The 19,018-nt window shown below is 40.2% G+C and overlaps 2 protein-coding genes across 2 annotated transcripts; both read left to right on the top strand.

Moving 5' to 3' along the window:
• The first annotated feature begins 657 nt into the window (after window positions 1–657).
• On the top strand, window positions 658–8,267 carry notum2 (notum pectinacetylesterase 2). Its single transcript, XM_034859411.1, has 12 exons — window positions 658–1,325; window positions 1,508–1,850; window positions 2,079–2,131; window positions 2,553–2,648; window positions 2,769–2,829; window positions 3,399–3,511; window positions 3,644–3,746; window positions 4,119–4,307; window positions 4,510–4,610; window positions 5,898–6,045; window positions 6,161–6,208; window positions 6,794–8,267. The coding sequence occupies exons 2-12, from the start codon at window positions 1,510–1,512 to the stop codon at window positions 7,095–7,097; spliced, it is 1,557 nt and encodes a 518-aa protein (XP_034715302.1). The 5' UTR covers window positions 658–1,325; window positions 1,508–1,509; the 3' UTR covers window positions 7,098–8,267.
• Window positions 8,268–11,560: 3,293 nt separating this feature from the next.
• On the top strand, window positions 11,561–16,102 carry rps15a (ribosomal protein S15a). Its single transcript, XM_034887938.1, has 5 exons — window positions 11,561–11,652; window positions 12,629–12,766; window positions 13,077–13,156; window positions 13,369–13,454; window positions 15,971–16,102. Exons 2-5 carry the CDS (start codon window positions 12,634–12,636, stop codon window positions 16,062–16,064), a joined length of 393 nt encoding a protein of 130 aa, XP_034743829.1. The 5' UTR covers window positions 11,561–11,652; window positions 12,629–12,633; the 3' UTR covers window positions 16,065–16,102.
• Window positions 16,103–19,018: the final 2,916 nt, after the last annotated feature.

A 19,018-nucleotide genomic window follows, 5' to 3' on the forward strand; every position in this document is an offset into this window, starting at 1 on the left:
TATCTAACTTATCTGAACTATTAAAGAACTAGGTTACCTTTCTAATGCAATTCCCCGTTTGGCGATTCTGTTTATCCCCAGTGTTGAACCTAGGCCGAGAAGTGTAAGCGGGATCTAAGGGAGGTAGAAGCATATCTATCACATCTTCATAATCTCCTTCAACAATACTCCTTTCAATGTCATTTTTATCTCTGGATCTCAGAAACAGCATATCTTTAATTTAATTTTAATTTTGAACCCATTTAAGCTTATTAAAAGGCTTATGTAAGTACAACTGTATTTTCTCAATAACTTGTTAAACAGATTCAGTGACAGAGTTAAATAGTATAATCTGCATAAGAATGGATTACAGACAATTATTATATTTCATCTCAAAGTTGCTTCTTCTTCTTTATCAATCATAATAATTTATTATAGAAGATCAAAGAATACAAAGACTTATTTTTTTCTCCAATAATTGTTCATAAATCAAAACTTCCACGCTAATGTCCATTTTTTTATTTATTTTTTTGTGGCTTAAATGGGAGAAACCTAATCAAACTCCTGTACTTGTACTTGTAATGATCGTTCTCCAGCATATGAACACATAAAGGGAAACCATTATTTTTGGCAAATGTCAGTTTTTCACTTATAATATTGACACTTTTAAAACGAGTTTTTAACTCGGTGCCACAACTAACTAAAGTGTCCACCACCTGTGCCTTAAGAGTGTCCACTAACTTGTTGACCATGCGGTAACCTTTTCATTCCCATGTTGGAAAGTGTTTGAGGTGTGTGCTCCAATGACCTCAGGGTCACATACCGCGCAAAGGGGCTATGCAGTTTTGCTGACCATGTAGATGTTTAAATCAAAACCCTGGCAATCAGCGGTGGATGGTGGGACGGAGAAGAAGAGAGACGATAGGGGGAAGGAGAGCTTGTTTCTGACCCATGGTCAGATGGGAGAGAGCTAAGTGGTGGGTGGGTGCAAATACTTGAAATATGTTGAAGAGATGAGTGTGTTATCTTTTCTCCTTGCCACTGGCGGTCCAGTACCTCCCCTCGCGCTGTGTCGTCAGCAGTTTATCTCAGGGCCTGGCTGGAGCTGTGAGGGAAAATGGGAGGAAATCTGATCCATATGGTGGCACTATAAAGCTCACCGCTGATTTGCAGGCTTCATCAAAACGTGGTCAAGGCTTCATCCCTACTCATGACTAGCATCCTCCTTTCACACCTGGTCCCTGCAATCTGAACTTCTTACTCTCTCCTCAGCAGCACCTGCGCTTATCTGCCTGACCCCTGTGGTGCCTCAGCAAAAATCTTCAAAGCTGATTCATCTTAAAGAAGTAAGTAAATTCCCCTGTTAAAAAGTGGTGGATTTCATTAAGACAGCAAGTAATGAACAACTGGATTAGAAAATGATGAAGATTTGGTCCAATGATTTTTCTTATTTTGCATGATGTATATAGCTAGATTATGAGTGAGTACTGATCCATTACATGTGTCTGTTTTTCTCATCTCTCCTCAGAGATGAAGATATTGGGCAAGGTGGCTTTCTTGCTTTTGCTCGGGGGAATGTGGTGTCAGAACAACCGTAATACTAAAGCTGGTGGCAAGTCCACCAAGAAGTCTGGTGGAAACCAAGGAGGTGATGTTGGCCAGTCTCTCCCTGTGGTTGATCCGACTCATGGAAACACTGGAAGTACTGGAAGCGCCACAGGCATTGGAAGCACGAGAGGCACTGGAGGCACAGCTGAAGCGGCACAGGAGGGTGCTGCAGGAGCTCGAAACGCTGGGCAACACACAGATGATATGAGGCTGCACTTCCTCAAGAACACCCAAGTGACATGTAATGATGGAACAGCAGCTGGGTGAGACCATCTGGACATTTTTTCTCACTTTGTTCCTGAAATATTACTTGAAATAATAATGTATTTGTTTATTTATTTATTTTTGGTGGGGAGGGGGGCATTTTCTGTCCATTTTGCTGGATGCAGTGAATGCAATGATTCTAGAAGTTACATAGAGCATCAGCGTGTCCATACATGGCTGCTTTATCTTCCCCATTTCCTCATTCCTGTTTATTTGTGGTTCTACAGGTTTTACCTAAAGGAGTTCAGAGGAAGCCGCCGATGGCAGTTATTTCTGGAAGGTGAGTATTTAAAAACTGTTTAACTTGGTCCCCAAAGGTCAGCTTGTTTTGGTGTGACGGCCCCGTTGGAATTTTGATGGGGATGTCATCTTGTCCCGTCATCTTCTGTTTTTCTCCTTGTCACTATCTGTCACTTTGATAGACTTAGGACGGGGGGAAATATACGTGGATTGACCAGTGTGTGTGTGTGTGTGTGTGTGTGTGTGTGAGAGAGAGAGTCAGTCCCTGATCAACAAATCAGGGACTTACAGTTTGCAAGTTAAAGGAGGAGTCATTCCTTTTTTTTGTCCAACTCTGTCTCGTTAGCAGGCTACAGGTGCATTTCCCTCTCCATTCCTTGCGGGCCTCTATGATAGGGTAACAAGGGTCTCCCTTGCTGTGCCTGGTGTGAATGTCTAATATTAGTCTCTATTATTTTTAGGTGGCTGGTGCTGCCACAGCAAAGAGACCTGTGATTCCAGGTACCAAAATATACCCCGACTAATGAGCTCATCGAGGTGGCCCCAAACAAAAAGAGGTTGGTCAGGTTTTCAAATGCACATCAGATAGTGTTCCCATAGTGCTGCTTGTTTTATGTAATCTTTGATGAGACATTAGGGCATCTATATGATCTCTAAATTGTTGCGTTTTTTACCAGGAACTGGAATTTTGTCTTCTCAAGCGGAGGAAAACCCACACTGGTATAATGCAAACATTGTGTAAGTACTCACTGTGTGTCTTACTGTGGCTCCTGGAGGTGTCACATGCAGACAATCCAAATTTGTAAACGTGTGTGAAACGGGGACTTCTTCCCCTCCTCATTGGACAATATTAAGTTCTATACACTACTTAAACCTTAAAACAGCAAGAACACAGTTTTGTTTGTGCATCTTGTTGTTTTGAATTTTTGTTTTACTTAAAGCTGCATTAATTGGATTTTTTTAGTGCAGAATGGGTTTGTAAAGCTCTTTTTTCCTGCTGTGTCTGGAAGAGCTCTGTGAGAATGGTGAGAGTGATCAAGAACAGTAAAGTTGCAAGAAAGAAAATTTTGACCACAATCTTCCTGTTAAAAAAATCATAAGCAAGTAAATGCAACCTTGCTCAATTCGCTACACTTTGCAGCTTCTGCCTCACTTGTTTTAGTAAGACCAGTAGCTTATAATGGCTAATACAGGTCTACTAATTTGTGATTTATGACAGAAGAGTTGACTTTCATGAAGATGAGGGGGAGTTGTTTTTATGGCTTTAAGCTTTAGTCTAAAAAATGGGAATGTATCCCTTATTGCAGATTCATCCCATACTGTTCCAGTGATGTGTGGAGTGGCACTGGGCCTACCCCGACCCCTCCTCCAAGGCCACGACAAGGCAGAGAAAAAGAGAGGGATAGAAATACAAATGCAAGTAAGTTTCTTCACATCCTTTGAGATCTTTTCAATTAAGGTCCCTCGTAACAATGACACATTTGTGAAAACATGATTGATCTAACTTTCTGTTTAGTGCTCTACATCATTTGACATGTGTATTTGTTATCAGCTGAGTACACCTTCATGGGATCGCTGATCATCCGCGAGGTCATCAAAGACCTCATCCCCAAAGGAATCAAGCTGGCTAAAGTTGTCATGCTGTCCGGCACGAGGTGAGTTTGTTTTATCGCTTGCGCTCTGATGCTGACGGCACATTTTGGACACAAGCCTGCATCTTCTGTACCATCTAGACCATCTCCGTGCCAAACATTCAACAAGAAAAGCATTATTTTGGGTGCATCCTCTAATCACAATAAAGATGATTACAGTCAACTGTGAAAAGTGACATAATGTCTATTAAAGGTCCTTGCCCTGTAATTGTGGACATTCCTCCCAGGTTAGCAACATAGTTGGTGGGACTCCCCCAAGCCCTAAAAAAGGCTCCACTGTCTTAATGTGAATAGCTGGCATGCTGTCATTTTGATACCCCTAACCAAAATGACTCTCGGTGCCAAACTATTTATTGATTTTCTTGGCTCCTGCAGTGCTGGTGGAACAGGTGTTCTGCTAAACATTGAGAGGGTGGCCAGTCAGCTGGAGCAACTCGGTGCAGAGGCTCAGGTTCGAGGCCTCGTGGACTCTGGGTGGTTTCTAGAGAGTAAACAGCAGAGATCACCTAACTGCCCCGAGACCATTTCCTGCTCACCTGAAGATGCTATTAAGATAGGACTCAGGTAAATTCAGGCATTCCACAGTCAGTCTGTATAGATTTTATGTGACAAAACACTTTTCATAGGTCTGATGCAGAATTTGGAATTGTCTCTCTTTTTCCATTTTACATTGCTGCATGTGTATATTGTATTTCTGTTGATATATATTTGGCTGTATTTATATAGATATAGATGTGTGTATTGACAGTGTGTGTTGTTTTCTCAGGCTCTGGAATGGTGTTGTGCCTGATAGATGTCGGCAGCTCTATAAGAGAGGAGAGGAATGGCAATGCTTCTTTGGTCACAAACTGTACTCTACCTTGACCTGTGAGTGCTGGCAGGTGCTTCATATATTTATCATGATATTGGCTTAGTATGCTTTATATTTGACATAAAGGGATGATTTGGGTATTTTAATGTAGGGTTGTATGAGGTACTTATCCACAATCAGTGTATTACTCACAGGAATATGGACGTTTTACAGTTGACTAAATGTAATGTCTGACAGCAAGGAAAAAGCAGGGAAAATATTATATATATATATATATATATATATATATATATATATATATATATATATATATAACTATCTCGTTAAGCTGTTTATAATTTATGTGCACTGAAATATGAGAGATTTAAAGAGTTTAACATACTCAGAAGCTGAAAAGTGAACAGATTCTGTAAAAATGGTGATGCCGAATGTTGTTGATTTTAATGCTTTTACTGCTATTGAATCAAAAAACCACAAAGAAAATAATTATAAAAACATAGTTGAAATAATTTTTTGCATCAATTCCTGAGCATCTAATAATTTCTAAATCTGACAACTACAACAATAGTTGTAAAAAACTACAACATCTAAGTTTAAAGCCCTCATGTGGGGGATTTGACTATGTCTGATTTTGGCGAGTGCTACTATCAGAAAAGACACTATAGAGACAGCAACACAGATTCAACCTGGGGATTTGTTCTATTTTCTAAAGACAAAATTATATATTGTTTGGCCGCTTGGGGGCAATGCCACAAGGTGTAAACACAGACACACTGTGTTATCAACTTATAAAACTGATTTGGCAAACTTGCTAGCAACAGCAGACACAGAGCAACATCATCGTTCATTTGGGGACATGCTTCCGGCCACTTGATGCAAGTCTATAAGTCCCTCGCGTTTTAACTCGGTTTTGTTCTCCACCAACTATTGAGAAAAATATCTGTATCTTAGCTGCTAAATGCTTCATTTGTGCTTCAGGGGTGAACACCAACTGGACTCTAACTCAGCCTGTCAGCAGCTTGGTGCTGAGCAGGTAGTGTACAACGTGTTTATCAGAGCTTAGACGCTAAAAACAGCTGCTCGCTGCCTTTTCCAGCTGATGAGAGCCCTGAGACTGAACCAAAACAATAAATCTGTGCATACTAAAACTTAAACAGTGAGCAGAAAAGAGCTACAAATCTCTGTAGAGCTGAGGGGTACTTCAGTCAGTTGACAATTCTCTGTACTTTTATCCCTATGAGCATAATGTATTACATTGCACATATATGACATATGCCCCATTTTTAAAATCTAAATATGGATTAGATCATCTTTAATACTAAGCTCTTTGTTTTCCCCTGTAGCCCCTCTGTTTGTCGTGCAGTGGCTGTTTGATGAGGAGCAGCTGAGAGTGGAGAACATCTACATGGGAGGACAGAGTCTGTCCGAGGAGCAGTGGCAGTACATACAGAACCTGGGCAGGGAGCTCAAGAACTCCCTGACAGATGTCACGTGAGTTCCCAAAAACGGATTTGGAAAAGAAAAAATAAAGTGATAACTAGATCTTATACGCACCAGTTGGGCTAACGTGTAGAGATGGCCGCATTGTTTTGTGTGTGTTTTTCAGGGCTGTGTTTGCTCCGTCCTGCCTTTCCCACACAGTGATTACTAAAAGGTAATAATGGACGTTTGACTCCTGTGATGGTAATGCACTTTCACGCCTTCTGTCCCACATTCTGTTTTTGCCTCTATCCTTAGTCAGCTCTACCTAGTGAGCTCATGCTGCTTATTTTGTTCGCTCATTCATCACCCTACATTCTTCATGTCACCAAATGCCATTTCACACTTTCCCTAACCCCTCGGTACCCCTTGAACACACTCATTATTTTGCTGCACAGATGGGCATTGATGGGTCAGTGCAGTCTTAGATCGGTTTACAGAGTCAAGCTAAGTTAGGTGTGTTTAACGATGGTGATGACTCTTTATGAGAGGAGCTGAAGGTCCAAGGTCATTGTAGGTAATTTTCCAGTTGCTTTTCTGTGATGTAACAAACTTGCTGTCCCAAGATAATGAGCCAAAAGTAGCCAAAGGAAATTAACACAAACCTTGTCATCAGGCAAAAACATCGCTGATGACAGTTCAGCAACCAATTCCTTTGCTTTCTCCCAATCCTTCCCTTTCCTTCCCTTTTCTTTCTTTCCATACCTTTCCCTTTGTATATCTGATCCCTATGTTCCCTGTCTTGTTGTTGTTCTTCTAGCAACTGGATGAGTTTCCAAGTTAAAGGCACGTCTCTGCCACGGGCCCTGCACTGCTGGGACAGGAGTCTGGAAGCAACACGCAACAACAGAACCCCTGCTAAAGGCTGTCCTTTCCACCTGGTGGACACTTGCCAGTGGCCCCAGTGCAACCCCACCTGCCCAGCCTTGGTGGACCAGGCCACTCAGCAGGAGCTCACGCTGCTCCAGATGCTGGTAGCCATGGGCCTTGACCTCCAGAAGCTGGGCCTGGATCCCCAGGGAGACGCAGATTCTCTGGCCAGCATGGTCAGCAATGGTGGCTAAGCGTAAACGTGGACAGCAGTTTAAGAGATTAAGCTATTAAAAGGCTTAATAGAGGAAAGAATGTGTTGAAGTTTTAATGTAACCATAGAATTAGTACTGAAATCTGGTTACTACATCTTGTGCTGCTCAGCATTCCATTATGCTTCATGTGTCTGTTAAATTGGTGACCTGGCTGGTGGGTATGTCACTGTGTCTGAGTCTGAGTGGTTTGGCTGTCCCTCTGCTGGACACTAGCTGAAAGAGCTTTGGGTCTAAATCAAAGGGGATTCAGTTGGACTGGTTGAATAGCTTTGAGATTTTCCAGGTGACCCGGCATACTGTGCCTCCTTGAACACACTTTTATCCTGATCACTCTACATGAAAGTCAAACTTCAAAGCAGTAGAGTTGAATACTCTTAATGAATAAAGGCTCCCGCAAAGAGGGAAACAAACATTTTGCTTTGACAGGACTCGTGAAAAAAAAAAAACAATTATACCACACGTTCTGTAGTTGTTAACATTTGAATTAGCTTTAAAGAAAGATTCAGTTGTGCTCTTTCTACCTAGAAGTCATACTTTTCATACAATGGTAATTATTCATGATCCGCTAAATGCTGATTCTTACATGAGATAAAACTCAGAGAACACAAAACTACACTCACACTAACTCAATCATGTTTTGCACAGTTCCAAATACACTGATTGTGATTTTTGTGACTTAGTTTTAGCTCCTGATGCTACGCTAACTCATATATTTCATAATATATATATATATATGCATATTTTATGTGCACGTAAGATGATAGTGTGATTAGTTATTGATATTTTTCTGTGTAGACCAGCAGGAGTTTGCCTGTTTGACATGTCAAGTGTTCGATAAATAGAAAAACTAAAAAATCAACAACGCTGTGGTTATTCACCGCTCAGTTGTCAGGATAGTCTATATCTAGTGACATAAGTGGACATAATACAGACTATGTATTGCAATCCTTTTTAATCTTGTTAAAAATGTACGCTTCTTAGACAACGCCATGCACGTTTTGCAAGGCCTTTACACATGTTACTGTATGTTCAATTTTCATCTAGGTACTGTAATCACTGCGTCAAACAATAAGGATTTGACAAGAATTGTACCTGCTGGTAACAAGTATGAGACAGTTGTTGTTCATGTTGAAACAACGAATAAAAATATATATGACTCTAACATGAGTTATGTTATTATTATTCTTATGTTATATTCTATTTGTTCATTCTCTTCACATCTTTTTTGTAACACCTGCAGGAAAGAGAAGATGCATAAGGCATGGCCACATTTACACTGGTACGTCTCTGCCCTCAGAGCTAACATACTGAAATAGCAGTGCAGAGTTTCTAATGGTTGACTACCATCAGAAGAGCCACTGGGACCTAATTCTCAAATGGTCTGTAGAGTATTTACACATCAATAGACTTAGACTTAGACTTCTTTTCGTTGATACTTTTGGGATGACTCCCATGAGGAAATTGAAAATACCTCCTCTCCTGTATAGAAAGTACACTGTATGTTAAATATTTAATGTGGATTAAAGAGGACATTTTAATTGTTCACATTGTTAACTGCTTGGTATAATCAAAGTGGCAGTCTAAAAACACTTGTTGAGTGTTAAAATCTTTAACAGGAGAAGAAGAAAATATGTTTCTTATCTTGTCAATGGACCTTTAGAAAGAAACAAAAGACGGTGCTGGATTCATTTTAGAACTGGAATTCTTAGATTTTATATATATGTTACAGTGTGCAGTTAGATATGCATATTTTCTTCAAAGGGCATTATATGTGTAAATGCCACTGCTGAGAAGATTGAACACACCGTGTGGGAGCACAATGACTCTAGAGAGTGCTAGAGTGGGGATGTAACATGCAACAAGTGTTAAAGACTGACTCAAACCTATTATTGAACCCAATGACCGTTAATATACATACAGTCTATGATTGAACCTATAAAAATATCTTTTAAACTCAACTTGTCCACCTTCATTTGCTGTTATCATGGTTACAGCCTCCCGTTCTTCTACTGAAATGATGTTGTTTTGTTGTTATTTGTTGTATAAACTAAGAAACCTATGGCTTTGCTGAATTATATCGCATGTCATATCGGAAATCAACAAATCTTTGATTGCACTCAGTAGAGTAGAATGATGCTCTGGTAAGAAAACTTATTTATGATTGTAAATTACATTATGCTTATAGTTAGCTTTAAAAGTATTTTATTTTGTTTTCGTTTCTCACAAATTAACCATACAATTACGGCCAAGCTAGGCTCGCATTGCCAGACCTATCTGCACAGCGCTGTGTCAGCTAAAGTATGGACAAGCCAAATGCATGAGAATGGATAGATGTGGATGCATACAATTATTCCTCCTTATCACGGGTTGGCGCTGCTTTGAACTTTAAAAAGCATTCCACATATCCATAATGTAATTTTGAATGTATAAAAATATACTTTTAGTTGATTGTGACAAGAACAAACGTAATTAATTACACATATCCACAATTAGCATTAAGACTAGTCAAAATTAAATTTTAGATATCTAATTCAATTATGACTAGAAGCAATGTAATTGTCATCCATGATATCTAAAATTAAAATCATGACTTGTTACAATTAGCTTGTGGATTTCTGGAATTGGAGTTCTTCCCATAGTAAGAATTCTATTGCAGATATGTACAAGTTTATTCTGGACAGAAAGAATGACGTCTTGGTGTTGTGGATATCTGAAATGTTCTATTTGACTAGAAAGAATTTAATTACAGATATCTGCAATAATTAAAGGTGTAATATGTAATACTGACAGCTAGGGTAAAAATGGTTACTGCAGTACAAATTCAAAATACTGGAGAGAGTCATCTTTCCCGCCTTCTCTTCCCCGGACTTGAAGTTCACGGAGGTTTCCAGGCTAAGACCACAGCATCCACGACAATGTTGGTAGACATTTGTCTCACATAGTCAGACATACTTCACCGCACAGCAGAGTAGCTAACGTTATACCGCACTTTTTCGCCTTAGAATCAAGGGAGGAACCGCTAAAAACACAACAACCTCGCTGTCCTTTCCACCCGACGGACAGTCACACTTTCTTGGCTTAGAATTACTGTGAGAACCGCAACAAATACTGCTACTTTGCCGTCCTCTCCACTGGACTGAACACACTTTATTGGCATAGAATTAAGGCAACAATTGCTGAACATAATGCAAAATCACGGTCCCAATTTACAGCCCCCCCCTCTCTTGGCTTAAAGTAAGTCCCCATTGTCGGCTACGGCCGCTGAATGTCAGCAGTCGTGGCCCGCTTGCCTGTTCCTCCAGTAATGTTAGCTAGCAGTTAGCAGGGTTAGCACGCCAGCGTTAGCCAGGACCAGTTAGGACCGCTTTATTGACTGTTTTGCGAGCAATCAACTTTGGTACTCTAGCTAGCTAGCTATAAAATTCAATATGAGTACACAAATGTTAAAATTACATAAAATGCCCGTCCCTTTAGCCGTGATGAATTAGCCTAAAGCTAATGCTTACCTGTTCAGGAGGAAATTAGCCGACTCTGCGTCCCTTTGGCCTCTAAGTTGTCCCCATATTTCAAACACATCTCCAATATTTACCTAGTGTTTGTTACGTCTCTGGTGGGCAATTGTTAGAAACAAGCTGGGTTACTTTAGGTGGAGTAGAATCTCTCTCCGTTGATCCTGTTTGTTTGCTGCTTTCATGGCTGTACTAAAGTTACAGCTGTAGTGTGCTGGCTCTAAGTTTTCACAGGTGTATCTGGCAACCCGGCCTAGCTGTCAAACTGGGCCGGTGGTAACAACACACACAAACAGAAATTCCGTCACAGAACAGAAATTACAGAAGGAGAAAATACTGGCATTAGAATTGTTGTCAGAAAATGTAGTCTTTCAATTTAGCATGTTTCCTTAATATCTGATGACGCATTAGGGTCTTTGTTGTATTTATCACAGTAAATATATTACACATTGGACCTTTAATCAGCTAGTAATTCTAGCTATTAAATTTTGAAGAGACCACTTGTTTTATGGGGAACACAGTTGGTGTACATAATACAATTAGTGTATATTTGTAAAAAAGAATAAAATGAAATAGGTAAAAAAAGAAATTGGAAAAAAATCTGGAAAACTAAAATCAGAAAAGAGCACAAAAATTATACCATATTAATAAAATAGAATGAAAGAAAGACATGCTGAATACACGTTTTTTTGAGTAGCTTAAACAAAAAAGTAGGGGGAGGCGAAAGTTGTTATTTTTAAGGATGTTAACACAGTTTTGACAAGTACAATCAAAGTTGTAGATATCTTAAAACAATTTCTACTACTAAGAATATCGGAATATCTTTAATTACCATTCTGACCACTGAGAATACAATTTTGACCAGTGAGAATACAATTTTTACCATGAGAAATGCTATTGTGGAATTAAAATGTGTAGACTACAGACGGTGGTGCGGGTCATCTCGACTTGAAAAGTCTTGGATTCTTTCCCATAATGCATTGCTTTTTTCCTCCACTTCCTCTTTCCGCCATATTGCAGAACCGGTAAGATGCCTTTTTACACTGTCACCTTCAATCTTTTAAGTATCTAAAGCATCTACATGTTAAATGTCCCATTTGTGCGATCATATTGAAGCAAAGGTTCATAGTAATGATTTGGGAGGATTATCGCCTCGATTGATAAAACTAATTTAACATAACCGGGCCTCTAATGTCATCTAGCAGTCCCTCTGCTCGGCCCTGAGAATCGGTGCGTTCAAGGCGCCTTGATAACTGTTAGCTTATGCGACCACACAACTGTATTTTTTTCTTGAACAAATAAGACCTGTAAGCTGTCCCTTGACATACGTGTTTAACACAGTTTGTAGCGTACATGGTCGACCCTGTGTTGACTATCAAAACTACGAGTGTTGGGGGGGATGCTTTGCCAATGTAACGTTAACGTTAGTTGGCTAGGTTACGTTATGGTTAGCTATTCCGTGTGCTCATGAAGGACCATGCTTTGTCGAGTCTATGCGTTTTACTTCAATGTCACTCAAGCAAACGCCACATTAACTGCTGCGGGTAAAACTACTGGAATCAAAAGTATTTACACAACGTAACTTGCTAATGTTAGCGAAGCTGCTAATAACGTTACCTGTTTGAAATGTAGCTAACGTTACGCTTCGTGCAATAATTGGGGCTATCTAGGCTTTGCTAACTGGGCATAACTTTGTGCTTCACCTCTTACGATAATTTCCATTTGTGGGTAAGAGTGCGAGGAGGTTAAATTGTGTTTCAGTCAGTGTATGGCCCTACATTTAAAAAAAAAAAAATGTAGCTCTTGAGACATGGAGGGACAGCAATTGACTATGTGAAATCACACGCTAGGTTGTCTCTCTCTAGTCTGTGAAGTATTAACTGTAAAAGTTGTTTGAAGGCATTGGAAAAACAATCCCACAGTGGGTTGTGGAATTAGGCACAGCTTAATTTAAGTTTACATATGTCACTCTAATCAATTAATGGTTCTTTGTGTATGCAGGCATCATGGTGCGCATGAACGTTCTCGCAGATGCTCTGAAATGCATCAACAACGCTGAGAAGCGTGGGAAACGCCAGGTCCTCCTCAGGCCCTGCTCCAAGGTTATTGTGCGCTTTCTAACCGTCATGATGAAGCACGGTGAGTGGTGGTTTTGATATCATGAAACACTCAGTTAATAGTTTGGCCATGTGAAAATATCAGTGCTATGGTATAGTCAATATATACATTCACTTCCATATCAAGCTGGAAGGAGATGCAAGTTACAAACAAGTGTAGTGAATAGAACTATTGTCAGCCTCTAGCTGAACATGTTGTGAACAGTGGTCATGACTGTAGAGCTTTGTCTCATATTGACGTACATATCTGAGATTCCAAGCTCATCAGGTCCCAAAGGTAATGGTTTGAAGTCATGATATGATTTTATGTTCTTTGTCATTTGCACCTTCAGGTTACATTGGTGAGTTCGAGATCATTGATGACCACAGAGCCGGGAAAATTGTCGTCAATCTCACAGGCAGGCTGAACAAGGTAAAGTCTCTTGGTTGGCCCAACTCTGCAGTTAGCATTATGTCACTGCTTTGGAAGTGGTTAGCAGCAGACATAAACAAACCTTCAGCCATACAATGTTATCGAAGTAGCTACTGTTATTAAACTCTTTACTTTTAACTTTTTTTTTGATAGCTTGCTACTTTGTTTGAAGTTATGGTGTTAACAAGTGTTTTTTTTCCTCTCTCTCTTAGTGTGGTGTGATCAGTCCGCGTTTTGATCTCCAGCTCAAGGACCTGGAGAAGTGGCAGAACAACCTCTTGCCTTCAAGACAGTTCGGGTGAGAATAGCATACACCAAATGTTTAAACTGGGTGACAGTGATGTATTGCTGAACCCACTGAGGAGACTTTTTAGTCCCAATGGTCTCCATTCTTTCTCTTGATCAGTTAGTAACTGCAGTGGCTTGGTTTCATGCTCAACTTGCCTGCTGCAATGCTTGCTTTTGCTTGGTTGTCCTGTGCTGTTGCGTTGGTAAGTTAGTTTAATTGGTTTTTCATTCAAGAGATATGAAGGTAGTGTTGATGATTTTGTGCTCATCTAACCATAAATGAAAGAATCTCTGCATGTGTGCATGCACAGTACAGCAGCGGGGGGTCGCTACATCCTTAGACGGCTCATTTGTTGTGCTTGCCGGTTCTGCTACCGACCCCCTTCTCCTGGATTAAAGTCCTGCATTGTTTGACCCCACTCCTTGCGTAGATGTTTGGTCTTTCCTACTACATAATCTTACAGCACCTGGTCAAGCTACTGCTGTGCCTGGTGTGTCCCATGTAGACGCTAAAGGGGGCTCATGCAGTATCTGACGCTGAGAGACACTGACCAAGTGCCATTATTTGACGAACTGGGCATGAGAAGGGGTTGCCCCAAGCATGTTTTTGCAGTGAGCTACCGGATTTCTAAAAGTAACCATGCGCCAGAAAGCGATTGCTGTCTACTGTACACGTAAAAGATGAAATGAATCACACACGCGTTAGATAAACGCCCAGGCTCTTGGGCTCTCCAGCACATGGTTTTCTCCTGCCCATGTGCCCGATGTAGCAGCTTCCCTAGCAGGCTGAGCCAGGCCTCTTATCACCACCTAAATATGTGATGGCTAGACCAAAAAAAGAGGATACTAACTAATCAGTAGGGGAGCTGCGCCTGATTGAACCACCCTCCTAATTAAAGTTGTGGGGAACAAATACTGGCAACCAAGGATTGGCTCGTTCTGGAAAGGCACACGCTCCAAACGGGCCTCTCACTAGTAATCCCCCTATTCTTTATTTTTGAAATGTTTTGTAATGCAATGAAACGTGCAGAATACTGAACAAAATAACTTGTCTTTTATACAGTGGTCAATGCAGTTATACGAAGTATTTAGAGCCGTAATTGACATTACAGTCGGATTAGGTGTTAGTAATAGTGAAATTCTAAACGCTCTGCATTTACTGATGCTGCCCTAGATGATTGTTATAAATGGTCTCTGGAAGTCAAGGGATCATGGTTTAGTCCTGTTAGAAGGATTTACTTGCATTTTAGTGCCGTTTTTGTTCATCAGATGATGAAACAGGGAGGGGCACGTAAAGGTCGTGAGCTGGGCTGTGATCACAATGATTACATTATGCCTAGATACGAGATGGTTTTCACATGTTCTCTCAGCTAAAGTAGATGGCCATCGACATAGTGATTGGTATTATACCTCCTGAATATTGCCTTACTTTCAGTGTTGCCATCTGTCCCTTTTTGTGTTGATGGATGGTGGCCCCATCACACTTGGAAAAGCGTTTCCATCTGATGTGCACAACATGTAATCAACCTCCCTTAAGCTGATTCGAGTAACTTCCTGTGGAGCCATCTGACTGTTGCAGTTTGAGATGAAAATTATCATATTGGGAGCATATATTACCTACTGTATCCTGTAGACTGCACATCTCTACACATCCTTCCATCTATAGTTCAAATTGTTTTCATACATTTCAAATACAGTAGGTTTTCATAGCAGTTAATACTTTGGCAAACTTAATAAAAGGCTCTTTCTCCAAAAATGGAGTAGGGTTTAATCAAATGCGAAGGTATTCTTTCCGGTGTAGTGTAGGTTTGTTCGGTGGGGCACTTTCTTTTGCTCCTGCGGTGAAATGTCTTAACCGTCATGAATCTGCTACATTAAGATAGTCCTTCATTGCATTTTCTAAACATTTTTACTTTCATCTCTCATTGTGTTTTAGGCTTAAAGCAATACTAACTTTTTGAACCTTAAAATGTTTCCTAAATTGTTTCAGTAGTTCAACTGGTAACAGGGTGAACGTCACTACTGCACTATGAGAGTTTGTAGTTCTGAGACATAATGGGACGATTGTGCTTCCAACCTGTAGGAGGACCGAAGTGGAAGAAGTTCCTACTGTTGCTTTAAGGCTGCCGCTGACAGTAAACATCGTTGATTTGGTGGACATGGCTGGATAGCTAACTTGTCTTGTTAAACATGCTGTCAAAATTATATTTGTCAAGCGTTCAGACTTTGATTCTGGCTAGCATAACATTAGCTTGCAAACAGCTGGCTCGTAGCTGAGCAGACAAGAATTCATGTTGCTGGGTCGTATCAAGATCCGTTCTATTTACTGGAGAAGGAATCTTTTTCATTGCGTAGGAACCCTATGGCGTCAGGTGTTAACAAAATTTTGATTGCAAAAATGCATGAAAATTGGAAAATGACTGGCCTAATAAAAGTTCTTTGGCAAGTGACCATGGTATACGTGAGTTAATGCCCTTCAGGATCAGGACTTGCTGTGTATAGTAACGTGCTGACTTGTTTCCACAGATACATTGTGCTGACCACCTCAGCTGGCATCATGGACCACGAAGAGGCCAGACGGAAACACACAGGAGGCAAAATCCTTGGATTCTTTTTCTAAATGTAAAGAACTGCAAATAAAAATTCAACCAGTTGAAACTGGATGTCTGCTGTAACTCATTTCATACAAAGGTGCCTGTGGAGAGATGGCTTTTTAAAAGGTAGCAGTCATTGGACAAGACAGAAAGCCTTGCAGAATACACGGGTGCTGGTATGTTTATTGTTGGATAACGCAACTTAACACCTGCAAAAGCATGTTGTGCTTTAACACCACATGAACCCACAGACTAGACACAATGCAAACATGTCATGGAAAAAGAGGAACTTATTGTCCAAACATTAAAAAGGGTGTTGACAAAGATCAACCTGGCTAAAGTAGAGTCAACTATTTCTTGCTCCCACAATGCTTTTTTAAAATTTATTTCTGCTAGATAAATATTACATGCATTTTTATAAAATGTAAATGTACAATATTTGAACAAACTTAAACCCCACTGCCTACAACCCAAGTCGCAGGTGTCAACAGTTAGAATGCAAAATCACAATGCAGTCTGAACCCTAAAAGAAATCAAATGTATTTATAAAGTTAAGGTGGATAAACTAGGTTGAATAGCATTCATTCCAGGTATATCTGCTACAAAAAAAATCTCTGCGACATGTTTTACAGCGACATGAGGCAGCAGCTCTTAAGCTATAGTCCAAATGTAAGTCCAAGGAAAGATGTAAATCTGTTGGATTCAAATTAGGCAACATGTCTACACGTGCTCGGTAGACAAAGCATTAAAATATCAATTTTTGGATTAAGTAAAAGGAGTTGGAAGAGGTAAATCTGTGGTCATTGCTCCTCACGTGATTCAAGGAGGAAAAAACGATCTAAGGCCCTGAGTGGCTTTGATAATCAGACAGCTAAGGATAAAGCTACAGGAGGGCTGCATCCATAGACACTTCTTGCCTGACCGTGTAGAAGACTTGTTCCCTAACTCCAGATGAACCTCTACAAACCTCTGTGTCCCCAGCAACACCCACACACTGGCTGATTAAGGTCATGGAATCCACACAGCTACAAGAGGTAGTTTTGGGACGAATGTTCAACCAAAAGTCGTATCGCGTTACATCTCATCTCTCCATTTCATTATTAAATATTAGAATCTACACACATCAAACTAAACTAGAAGATTATTGTAAAATTTGTGAGAAAGCTGCAAGTCATCAGCTTCATCTTGCATCATACATGTGGACATTTTCTGTGGAGTTAGGCTGCAGGCTGCCATCTGCCAATATCCGAGCCAGGTTATTATTTCAGTTGGTGGTAAATCGTCCTCTTTAAAGGGAACCTTACGTTCTTGTGTCTAAGGGACTGACAGGAACATTAACCTTTGACATTAGTGCATTATTAAGCGAGATCGCTGCCAGCTTGTATTTATGTTCACTAAAGTGCTTGTTTTGACGCTGACAGGCTCAGATTATCATTCTAAGTGTCTGAAAACATGTAAAGAATTTCTAAGGAGGTGTCAGAAAGTCTGATTCTCCCTGTCCCACCCTCTCCCTCTGTCTTTCTATCCTTCTGTCCTCTATCGTTCATCTGGAGGGATTATAGATGGAGTAAAAAGGGAAAGAGATTGATCGCACTCAAGGAGTTTAAAGCATCCAGCCCTGTAATCCTTAAATGAACCTTTGCTTAAAGATGCAGTTTATACATTATAAAGGAAGTGCTGACTGCCAGTAGACGTTTGTTTGGGCATGTTATGCACAACCTCATGTTTTTCCAACGGAGCCCAGCACTCCTTCCAACCCGTGACAAAATAGGTTTTCAGGGTCTTTACAGATACTATTGTAAGGCAAGTGTTACTTTCAACTCACATACTCAGAAAGTCAAGTTTCTTTTTATGTGTTGCTTCTTACAATTAACATAAACCCATTTGTATTTAAACTCTGAACACTAAAGACCAAGACAACAAGACCTGATTTATTCATTCTTTGGCACACCCAAAGCGTCAGTTTAATCCACTTATTTAAAACAATGTACAAAAGTTAGATTCTTCATCATTCATCCTACAACACAGCATTTAGCGACCTATTGAGAAGCTGGAGACATTCAAAAGCTCAAGCAATGTCAACATTCAGGAGTGGTGACGTGTATTGCATTTTTGTTTAAAAAAAGTCTATAAATGAAAATTGAATTGGCAAAATGTGCATTACTGCCTGCAGACATTAGTGATGATTCATATTTTCCCAGAATATGCACATTGCCCACATTTAAGTGCCAATGATATTTGACTAGTATGCTTCAAGTGAAAAACAAGGCTCAGTCCATTCTTCAGTCAGTGTTGCTACATTCAGACACACATATCAAATACAAAAGAAACAGCAAAGCAAATATGGCGGGCACGTCCTCCAGAGGAGCTGAGAGGAGCACAGCAGCAACAGGGACAGAGGGCAAGTAAACTGGCAAAGGGATCACAGAGATTTCTTCTGAAATGTATTTTTTTTTAAATAAAAAACATTTTGTCCAGTGTCTGTGTCGTGTTGTGCTGTGACAAAGACCTTTGGTCTGTGGTGCGATTCCACCTAGACTCCAGAGTTATTACTAGGTGAATATCACCTTTCACACTATGCTCGTGAACCAAATCAGAGATCTTTTGTCACCCTAAAATACAAGACGGTTACATAGACCAATCAGATTTTAAGGACATAATATATAACATTATATAAATTACAGACAAAGGTTTTTTGTTTTTTTTAGGGGGCCTCATGTTGAAGACCTTTGTTGGACATCATGACTCTCTCTGCCTTGTCTGTCTACGCTATTAATTATCCAGTAATAAAGTAAAAAAAAAAGTAAAAAAATACATTAAAACAAGGTCGTCCTCTAGCTTACCCAGTAAAGGTAGGCTGAGTCCCTTGCAGCGGCCCGGGGTTCGAATCCGACATGCGGCCCTTTGCTGCGCGTCATCCCCCATCTCCCTCCCACCTTTCCTATGTATCCACTGTCACTTTGAAATAAAGCGGGGGGGG

This window comes from Etheostoma cragini, chromosome 2 (genome assembly GCF_013103735.1).
Source record: "Etheostoma cragini isolate CJK2018 chromosome 2, CSU_Ecrag_1.0, whole genome shotgun sequence".
Taxonomy (NCBI): Eukaryota; Metazoa; Chordata; class Actinopteri; order Perciformes; family Percidae; genus Etheostoma; species Etheostoma cragini.

Bases quoted from the DNA above. Each gene is read 5' to 3' on its own strand.
- notum2 (XM_034859411.1), top strand. From the start codon at position 1,510: ATGAAGATATTGGGCAAGGTGGCTTTCTTGCTTTTGCTCGGGGGAATG. The intron at 2,649-2,768 runs GTTGGTCAGGTT...GTTTTTTACCAG, and splicing joins GTGGCCCCAAACAAAAAGAG to GAACTGGAATTTTGTCTTCT. The intron at 6,209-6,793 runs GTAATAATGGAC...TTGTTCTTCTAG, and splicing joins CACACAGTGATTACTAAAAG to CAACTGGATGAGTTTCCAAG.
- rps15a (XM_034887938.1), top strand. From the start codon at position 12,634: ATGGTGCGCATGAACGTTCTCGCAGATGCTCTGAAATGCATCAACAAC. The intron at 12,767-13,076 runs GTGAGTGGTGGT...TTGCACCTTCAG, and splicing joins AACCGTCATGATGAAGCACG to GTTACATTGGTGAGTTCGAG. The intron at 13,455-15,970 runs GTGAGAATAGCA...TTGTTTCCACAG, and splicing joins TTGCCTTCAAGACAGTTCGG to ATACATTGTGCTGACCACCT.